The sequence below is a fragment of the Globicephala melas genome, chromosome 19 (assembly GCF_963455315.2).
Source record: "Globicephala melas chromosome 19, mGloMel1.2, whole genome shotgun sequence".
NCBI classification, from domain to species: Eukaryota; Metazoa; Chordata; class Mammalia; order Artiodactyla; family Delphinidae; genus Globicephala; species Globicephala melas.
Window position 1 is genome coordinate 49,804,905 of NC_083332.1, and position 10,450 is coordinate 49,815,354.

General features: G+C 50.2%; 1 protein-coding gene across 2 annotated transcripts in view; it reads right to left on the bottom strand.

Moving 5' to 3' along the window:
- PDPR (pyruvate dehydrogenase phosphatase regulatory subunit) overlaps positions 1-10,020 on the bottom strand; it is a 38,784-nt gene extending 28,764 nt beyond the window's left edge. The window contains exons 1-3 of one of the 2 annotated variants that reach the window (XM_030863366.2): positions 9,835-10,020; positions 1,898-2,040; positions 114-247 (exon numbers count right to left, since the gene is read on the bottom strand). In XM_030863366.2, coding sequence (XP_030719226.1) covers positions 114-247; positions 1,898-1,926 — 163 coding nt within the window. In that variant the 5' untranslated portion in view covers positions 1,927-2,040; positions 9,835-10,020. Of the gene's footprint in view, positions 1-113; positions 248-1,752; positions 2,041-9,834 lie in introns of both variants that reach the window. The other variant, XM_030863365.2, reaches the window with a different exon arrangement.
- Between the last annotated feature and the right edge of the window lie 430 nt (positions 10,021-10,450).

The window sequence follows — 10,450 nt, forward strand, 5'->3', positions numbered from 1 at the left end:
TGACAAGTGGCAAAACCTGTATTAAAACTCAAGTCTGAATTACCAGATCACAAGCTGACTTGGTATAGGACCAAATACAGTACTGAGTAAAAGAGTCTAGATTACCTGCTTACCTGTATGGATCCCTGTTTCTTGCTCTAACTGATGGTAGAGTTTGTTTGAGTAGTCTGCCATCTTTTGCTCAATGGTCAAGTGCCTGGCGGTGCTTAGGATGCCAGCACAGAACCTCGTAGAGCCAGCAGCTAGCCTGCAGGATAGATGCAAATGCTATTAGGTAGACGCATATATCGGTGAATACAAGAAGTTCAAGGTTCCTCATTATACCACTGTTGTAACATCCAAAGATGGAAACAACCGCAATGTCCATCAACATGAGAATGATTTAAAATTTTGGAGTTCACCTATACAACAGAATACTTTACGGCCATAAAAAATAAATGAACACTTTTATGCACCAATCCTAATGGAACAACCCTAATGAAAAAAGCCAGGTGAGGAACACTGTTTAAGGTATGCTACTACTCGTATGAAAAAGGGAAAAAAAAATAAATGAATATGCATATACCCACATACATACCTACCAATATATATCTGATTATACATGGAGAAGAGTATCTGAAATGGTACCTAAGGAACTTAACTGGCTTCCAGTGAGGGAAACTTGTAGCTAGAGGTCAGCGAGCAGAAGGAGACTTTCCCCTGTACACTCTTTTACACATTTTCAAGTTTGAACTATGTAAATGTATCACCTATTCAGAAATAACCACACTTTAAATTTTTAAAATGTTGTCCAATTTGCGGTAGGCAACAGAACATAAACAGCATGGAACAGAAAAAGGACACCAGGTGAAAAGTGAATAAATTCGAATAAAGCAGCAATGTTAGTTTAAAATAATGTATCACGGGCTTCCCTGGTGGCGCAGTGGTTGAGAGTCTGCCTGCCGATGCAGGCGACACGGATTCGAGTCCTGGTCTGGGAAGATCCCACATGCCGCGGAGCGACTAGGCCCGTGAGCCACAACTACTGAGCCTGCGCGTCTGGAGCTTGTGCTCCGCAACAAGAGAGGCCGCGACAGTGAGAGGCCCGCGCACCGCGATGAAGAGTGGCCCCCGCTCGCCGCAACCAGAGAAAGCCCTCCCACAGAAAAGACCCAGCACAGACAAAAATAAATAAATAAATGAATTAAAAATAAATAAATAAATAAATAAAATAAAATAAAATAATGTATCACAATTGCGTCATTAATTGAAACATTAATCCTAATATAAGATGTTAATAGTAGGTAAACCTGGATGCAAGGTATATGGTAACTCTGCACTATTGTTCCAATTGTTCTATAAATCTAAACTGTTCTAAAGTAAGTTAATCAACTGAAAAGGAACAGATATAAGAAATAATGTAGCCAATTTCATTTTGGCTCAAAGAGGAAGCACCTGAGTCGCAGGATTTATTGCTGTATTATTACAACAAAGAGAGCAAGATGATAAGATGTGCTTTGAACCGGAAATAAACACATCTTTTAGCTACTTGTTATGTCCCAATCTGCCATCTCTCTGAGAACCAGAAAACAGGAGTATTAGGCATCGCAAAACAAAGTACCAAAGATTTCACTTTTCTGTAATTCTACTTATGCTACTTAGTGACACTTACATTAGCTATTGCTGAGTCAGTATTACTGAAATGAGAGGGATGAGGGAAGCCCATATAATCAGTGCAGCACAGCCCCAAGCCATGTCCAGCTTGATCCCTACCTGCCCTGCTCCAAAAGGACGATATCCTTCCACCCCATCTTGGAGAGATGATAGGCCACAGATGTGCCCATGATTCCACCACCACAGATGACCACCTGTGCCTGGGCAGGCAGGGCCACAGAATGCGCTTTGGCAGCTGACGCACCGCTTCTGGCTGAGGACCACTTCTGCCATCCTCGGCTGCTTCTTGGTCTTCGGACCACCGATAGCAACTGGTAAAGCATCACGTCTGTCAGCAACTGGGAGACGTGCTCTCACTCAGCAAGAAGCGGATCCCAAGAATTCAAACTAGATAGAGAAAACCAAGAGCATAAGATTAATGAGAAAGTGTCAAAACACAGAACAATAATTGTACATTCAGCAAATGTCTGAGGACTTACTGAGTTCCAGACACATTGCTAGGTATAGATACAGCAATGAAGACAAATGAGGAGGTCCCTGCCTTTACACAACTTACATTTGAGACAGAGAGACAAGCTGCCAATATACAAATAAAACAAGTAACAAAGCTAGTACGATGGAGTCACTAGGGGCACACCAAAATATCATGGTCAGAAAGGTGACATTTGAAAAGACTTGATGGATGAAAAAGAACCCGCTACGTGAAGAGTGTTCGGACAGAAGAACCAGCATGTGCAAAGGCCCTGAAGTGAGAGAGCTTGAGGAGTCCAAGCACAGAAAAGAGGCCAGTGTGTCCACAGCACGTGAGGGAGAGGAGGTGACCTGAGATCGAGCTGGAGGTGGCAGAGACCAATCGTACACAGCTCTTGGATGCCACCACGAGGAGTGGGATTTATTCTACATGCAAAGGAAAACACTAAAGCAGGGGAATGACATAATCTGGCCTGTTTTTCCAAGATCAGTCTGGCTCCATGGAAGGCTCCCAGAAGGACAGGGAAAGCAGGGGTGAGTCAGGAAGCTACGGCAGTTCTCCGGGGGGACACCATGGTGGCTCAGACGAGGATGGTGGCAGCAGAGTCAGAGAAATGACTGGATTGTTTGGGAAGTAGAAAACACAGAGCTTACTTGCCAACAAACTGGATGTTAAAACAGGAAAAACGGAGAAATAAGGATGATGGCTAAGTTTGTGGGGTAAGCAACTGGGGCCACGGACTATGTGAGATGGATCAGACATAGGGAGGGAGGCTGTGAGGGTGTGCATGCGTGTGAACAGTGAAAGGTCCCAGTCTTAGATGTCAACAGCCAGAGACCCAGCAGGCAGCACGTGAAAACAGGGAGCAGCAGCTGGGTTCCCAAGCCTGAAACCTGGGGGTGTGGTCCGGGAGTCATTAGCATATGTACAATATTTGAAGCCCTAGCATCTGGAGGAACAAGACCCCCAAGGCTCCCGGCATTTACACACAAGGAAGAGAAGGAAAGGACTACAAACAGGACTGAACGCTGTAGATGCACAGAGCGTCCTGAAAAAGAAAAGTGGCTGAAGAGATAGAGACGGAGTGGCCAGTGAGGAAGAAAGAAAACCAGGCAGAGGGCACAGAAGCCAACAGAGGAACGTGTGTGAAGAAGTGGTAACTACAGAGGGTGCTGAGGGGGGAGCAAGACGGCCACGTGTCCACCAGATGTGACAGCACAGAGCCCCAGGTGTCCTCAAAAAGAACATTCTCAGGGGAATGGCAGGGATAGAACAGAGACTAGAGCAAACTAAAGAGTAAGCGAGATGAGGGAGCGAGGCAACCGCTACCCCGTGCTCTGAGGGGAGCAGAGGAACTCGGAGCCGAGCAAGGCGGTCTGTGTTTAGGGCCGGGAGCTATTAAGCATGTTTCACTGCTCGGGGGATGAGCCAGTAAAAAGGAAAGAGACGGCAGAGAAAGGAGAGGCAAGAACAAAGGATGAGGCCCAGGAGAAGGAGAGAGAGAGACGGGATTCAAAGCTGCAGGGAAGGACAGCTGGCCTCATGCTTCCACGGCGATGGGGGGAGTTGAAGGTACCAGGTGTGCGCTCCTGAGAGCAGAGGACGATGAGTCCCGTCAGGCTGATCACTTACACACCAGTCACAGGCTGTAACCAAGACATTTCTACAAGACAATAAATATCCTACGTTAGACAAGGAAAAGCGTGGAGGCCAGGTCCACGGGGATGAGGATCGTGTACAGAGTAAGACCTAAGCTGAGCCTGGGAGGGGCGAAATCGGGACAGAGACGGGAAGCACACACCATCAAGCTGCAGAACAAGCCTGGCCCTAACTGCCTGTGAGACAGGCTGGGACCTGGGACCCTTTGTTGCAGTGCCTGCACCAAGACAAACATCTCCTGGAGCAACAAAACACAAAGAAACAGTAAGGGACTAAAAATAACTGCATGCAGGGCAATGGGGGCAAAGAGAACAAAGATACAAAGAGGCCAAAACCCACCTGCCATTTCTGAGGTGCCAGAAGCAAAAGCAGGCTCCTGGCATGACCCCCGCGCACAGCACCACCACGGGGGTGGGCAGACCACCCCAGCCACCCCCGGCCCCACCCACCGATCTGCCCCCACCCCGGGGGAGTGAGCAAGGGAACCTGCCGCTTGCTTTTGCTCCCTCGAGTCCCGATAAAGCCTTGCCTCAATTTCTACTGATTAGAGTCCAAGAACCCACTGGTGGATGACAGCGAAGGACGTGGCTCAGAGGCCGTAGCTTCTATGAACGCTGGGTAACAGCAGAAACTGAAGTACGGTGAAGCCAGACCATGGAAGCCTCTGATACTTGGTCCAGTACCACAGGCTGAATATGACAAAGGCAGGCTTTTAACAAAATTAATCTAACAGCAAAACAGGGGACTGTTCAAGTTTCAAGAAACTGAAGAAAGACCTGTTCGCAGACTATGCCGTCACAGACGTACAGGAAGACGAGGTCTGAAGACCAGAGTGGGGGTGACAAGCAGACATGAGGGTGGCTAGCAAGTCACCAACAGCACGTCCACCAGCAGCCTCAGGACCCAGCACGCTCCACCATCAGCCTGAATCACCTAAGGCCACGTATCAACACCCACCTGTCAGAGGACTCTCAGATCTGTGACGAGGGCAGGCACAGACTGCATCCCAGGAGAAATCCCAACCAACTAGGGACTAACTTTTCTGGCCACCTTGAGGTCCCACCACGCCTCATGTCCCTGTCAAACTCTGTCTCAAGATGGAAGCTTCTCCACACAGCTAGTCTTGCTGTAAGCTCATCTCCACGTGACCAATTTCTCTCCCCAGTTCCAAACCATCTGTTTTCCTCCCTAAAACCTCTATGGGCGCTCTAGAACACCCTTACCAAAGTGACGCACCCACCCCTTCACGAATGTTCTCTCCACCCTCTGTCTTAATGGAAATGCAGCTCTCCTGAGGGAACTGTCGCTGTCACACAGCCAGCCCTGTTCCACTGACACCATCAAGAGGCACTGTTGGCATCCTCCTTGCTTCTGAACCATTACCACTCAGTCACACTTGGGAAAGACCCTGTTCCTTTGTGCCTTAAGTTAGCAGGCACCCCTACTTGGCTCCGGGCTACTTCCTATTAAGCCACAGGCACAGCTCTCTCTACATCCGGGTTCTGAACCCATAACATGGCTCTTCTCCCAACCTTTAACACCACCTCCTCTCTTCCTTCATCAAAGGAGATAACCTGTCTCACCTTGTTCCCCAAAACCCCACCTGTAAACCTCCCTGCATGAGCAAACCATCTCTGCCTTCCTTCACAGGGTCAGAAGTTAATCCCTTACAGTGGCCTGGATCCCCCTTCCTGCCCCCTTCCCCTGAACCGAGCTCCATCAGCTGTCCTCCCTCTTTCACATACCTTCACATTTACCTCCTTCTCCTCAGCATTTAGATGTGCTCAAGTACCCCCTCCCCCCGCCCAGGCGATTTCAGAAATAAAACAAAGCTCCAAAACACTCTTCAATTAGCAATTTTAAAAATTCTAAGTTATAAAATGATGGTCTGCAAAAAATCAAAAACAGAGGTAAAGGGCTTCTCTGGTGGTGCAGTGGTTAAGAATCTGCCTGCCAATGCAGGGGACACGGGTTCGAGCCCTGGTCCGGGAAGATCCCACATGCAGCAGAGCAACTAAGTCCATGCACCACAACTACTGAACCTGCGCTCTAGAGGCCACAAGTCACAACTACTGAGCCCACGTGCTGCAACTACTAAAGCCCATGTGCCTAGAGCCCATGCTCCACAACGAGAAGGCACTGCAATGAGAAGCCCGCGCACAGCAACAAAGACCCAATGTAGCCAAAAATAAAAATAAATAAAATTTATCTAAAAAAAAAGAAAAACAGGAGGAAGTTAAGATTTCCCTCCACTCAAAGATCACCAGTACCAGTGTCAATTATATTTTCCCAGAATGTTATTTTTGCAGCAATGAGCTGCCCTGACGTCCACTTGTTTGCCACCACCTTTGCCTTAAGTCCTTCTTTTATTACCTTGGTGATGGCACAGTCGGCCAGTGGACATTTTAAGCAAAAATTTCCTAACATGTATTTCACAACCTGTCTTTTTTATTTCCCGTCCTACTCTCTTCTGAACCAAAAGTGGTCGGGCTTCTGCCCCACCAGGCCACTGCACTCCTCTTACCAGGAACGCAAATGTTGCTCCTTTCCAAGGGCACTTTCTGGGCACTCCCTCCTATCCACACTTTTTCCTTGTTTTCTGTGGCACCTTCAGCCCCGATCACTGGCCTCTCTCCTCTGCCCTTCCCTCTGTGTTGACGTCCCCCAGGGTTCCCTGAGGCCAGCTTCGCTTCCCCATCCACCACTGTTCAGGGTGATTCCCTTTCCTGCCATGACTGATGGCCTAACCCATAGCACTCCTGAGCCTTAGACCTGCACGTCTAGTGGAAGAAGGGCCACCTCCACTTGGACTCCCACAGGTCAAACTGAGCACATCCAAAAGGTAAAGCCATCTTCCCCGATCTCCAACTCTGCTCCACTTCCTGTGTCCCCCAGGAACACCATACACTAGAATCCTGGGTGTCATCCCACATTCCTCCCTTGCTCTCATCTCCTCTCTCCAGTCAATCATCAAGGCCTAACCAACAACCCTACATCGTAAATCTCCCTCCAGTGGGTCTACTCTCCATCTCCACTGCCCTGAACTGAGCACAGCCCGCCATCCTCTCTGTTTACTGCAGAAGGTTCCCAACTGGGCTTCCCGCCTCTAATCTGCACACCATTCTCCCCACGCCCCACAGCCTTCACACAGAGGCCTGAGCACATCTCTGAAATGAAGATCCTATTTCGTGCCCCTGCTCAAACCCTTCAATGACTATCTGGCGCCCTCAGAAAAAGTCAAATTCCTTAATAGGAAGTGCAAGACCCTGCTCACTTCTTATCTCTGATCTAATTTCTCTTCTCTCTCTCTCCTCTCACACTCGCATCAAACCTAAACTACTTTAATTCCTCACACGTGTCAGGCATGAACTTTCTCTTCCACCTCTGGGATTTGTGCAGACTGTTCCTTCTCAGTGGCATAGTTCCTGCCACCCCTCCCCCCAAATAAAGATAATCCCTGCAGCTCTCAGCCTGTCTGACATCTTATTTCTTCCCACTCTCCCCCCAACACTCAGGTAACTGTTCTGTATTTCCCCAAACACCCTGCACAAGCCCCAGCTCAGAGCCAACCACACTCTGTAACGGTCTGTCTGCCAATCAGGGAAGCAAAACAGCAAGCTGCGTGAGGAGGAAGCAGACTTCAGAAGCAGACAGATCTGGGTCTGATAATCTCCCCCACCACTCATTAGCTGTATGACTTTGAGCAGGTTGTTCAATCTCTGTGGTTCAGGCTGCTCGTCTGTTACATGGGCTAGGAATACCTACCTCACGTGGCTGCTGCAAGACTAAAGCAGAAATGCAGGAAGAACATGGCAAGTGGCACCTCAGAAGCACTTGGAAAGTGGTAGCCTTTAGCCCCCTGGGATAATGGAGCTCTCTGAGAGCAGGGACCACTTATAACTTGATCAGGGTTGTCACAGTAGGCACCCTGGAAATACAACCTGACAATTAAATGAGAACAGTGAACAAAGGAGATGGGGAAAAAATTCAGTGATGACTCAGATCTCAAGGCTAGGCCCCCAGATGTGAGGAGATCTCTAAATAACCTGATATAATTTTTTAAAAAAGGTTATATTCTTATAGGTAGTTATGATGTGCCAGGCACTGCTTTATGTATACAACTAATTTAACCCTCACAAATCTAGAAGATGTTACAATTTTTATTTTACACTTGAGGTAAAGGAGGCACAGAGACGTGAAGTGACTGATCCAAGATCCTACAATACTGGTGAGTGGCAGAGCCTCAATTCAAAGCCCGCCAGTTCAGCATTAGAGTCTGCCATTGAATCATTACTTCTTGCTACCTGTAAGTTAGGATTAGATGATTAAAACAGGGTAGCTGAGAGGCCAGAACCACAAGGCACTTCCCCAAATAGAAAAAAGGAATTGCAAAGGTAGCATTAAAAAACGTAACAACAGGGACTTCCCTGATGGCGCAGTGGTTAAGAATCCGCCTGCCAATGCAGGGGACACAGGTTCGAGCCCCGGTCCGGGAAGATCCCACATGCCGCAGAGCAGCTAAGCCCGTATGCCACAACTACTGAGCCTGTGCTCTAGGGCCTGTGAGCCAGAACTACGGAAGTCTACGCACCGCAATGAAGACTAGCCCCCGCTCACCACAACTAGAGAAAGCCCACGCGCAGCAATGAAGACCCAACACAGCCAAAAATAAATAATAAAAAAACCCCAAAAACATAACAACAGATGAGTTTCAAGATGGAAGAAACAATACTAAAAGGCCAGGGTGATAAGAACCAAGAAAAGGATTTTTGACCTTGTGCTCACCATGACCTTCAAGAGTCAGTGAAGTGGTGAGGACAAAAAAAGAAGGACTTACAGTGGATGCAAACAGTGAAGGTACAGAAGGCATCACAGTCTATTCCAGTAGGTTTGGCAGCTAAAGCAAAATAAAACTTGAGAGCAAAGGAGATAAAGCCAGTAGAGAAGAAACGGAAGATGTCAAAGACAACAAAGTAAAACACACACCTGGTTGAAAGTAAATTACGTGTTTAATTTCTGCTAAGGAGAAGAATTCCTGCTAAACAATCTCAATACTGACGCTGGTTATGCTCAGATCTGCTTACACCAACAAGAGCAAGAGGACAGCTCCAACTCCTTCTGAGCTGTTCCTCTGCATGGTCACAACACCTTGTACAAATTGGCTGCTGGTCACAAGGGAGACTGGGTGAGAAGAGACGGATTAACACAACATTTCCCACACCTGCCTCCAAATGAGAGCCACCTGGGACACATTTTAAAACACACTCACACACACACACACAGGCTCCCTCTCTGGAGATTCTGATCCTGCGGTCCAGGGTGCTATATTTTTCAACAAGTGCACCAGGTGATCAGCCAAGTTTGAGAACTTAACACAAATCTCTAGCCCTAGGAACGTGTCCCCTTCAGCCCGGCTACCTCGCCGCCCCCCAGCACGGGCGAAACGGACGTGAAGATGCCTGAATCAAATCTCGGTGTCATACACATCAGGCCCAAAGGGTCAAACGTTGGGAAGAGAGCTCACCGCCCCGGCATGGACGTTTCCACCTAACCTCACCGCTGACTCTGCAGCACCTTTACTAGTTAGTTAAGCACAAGCGGACCACACGTTGCCACGCGGGAAAACAATTACGCCTGCAGAGACGACCCAGCTGGGCAAGCCCGACCCACGCTGGGGCGTGGGGGTGGGGGCTGCCTGCCCGAGGCGGGCCTCAGGAGCGAGGTTACCCCGGCCGCCCTGGGCATCCGGGCTCGGCTGCGGGCGCCTGCCAGAGCCGGTGCGCTGGCCCTGGGCAGCCGGGCACGGGTCCGCGAGACGCCACCGCCGCAGAGAGGCTGAGGGAGACCGGGCGACGCGCTGTCGGCCCCGGCGGGCGGAGTCCCGGCGCCGGGACGCGCCTTCCGAGGGCCAGGCAGAACCGACGGGAAACGAGGGACGCCGGAAGCCCCCTGACCGAGACCACAGAGGAAAGGGGGGGGCGCTGGGGGTCCCGGGCCGCCACGGTCCGCGCGGACGGGGACGCCAGAGCGGCTCCGCAGCTTCTCCTTACCTCACGGGCGCCCTCGGGCTCCGCGCTCAGCAACACTCCGGCTGAAGCTGGGCAGCAGCCACAACCCTTGCCGGGGTTCCCGGGAGCCGGAAGGTGGTACACGGCTTGGGAAGGGGGCGGGACAGGAGGGAGGAAAAAGTTCCGGCGAAGCTTGATACGGCGACCTTCCGCGCTTTACGGTGCCTAGCAAGGGTACGCCGGCACGTGACCTCACTCGCGCACGCGCACCATGACGTTAGGTGGTAGGGCTCCGCCCCTGACACGTGGGGCTTGTTTGGGTCTCTGGAGGCCCGTCCCCTAAATGGGGGCCGCCTCCGCCAAGATGGCGGCGACCTGTGGGACTGCCCTTTGAGCCTCGCTTTAGGACTCTAGCCTCGGAGCCTGCTATTTATGCAGGTGCAGTCCTGCCGGCCGAGGTGGTGGCAACCCCGCTGCAGTGTGGGGAGAGAGCGGGGGTTCTTTCTTCCCTTGAGGCGCGTTCCCCAGGTCTTGTCCCACGTCGTCCGCTGCCCAAAGACACTCTAGTCCAGGGCGTAAAGAAGATTCTTGGACAGCCGCTTCGTTTTTTGTAAGTCGCCCGGGTCTTCTTGGGCGAATAGCTATCAGAGCAGATGGG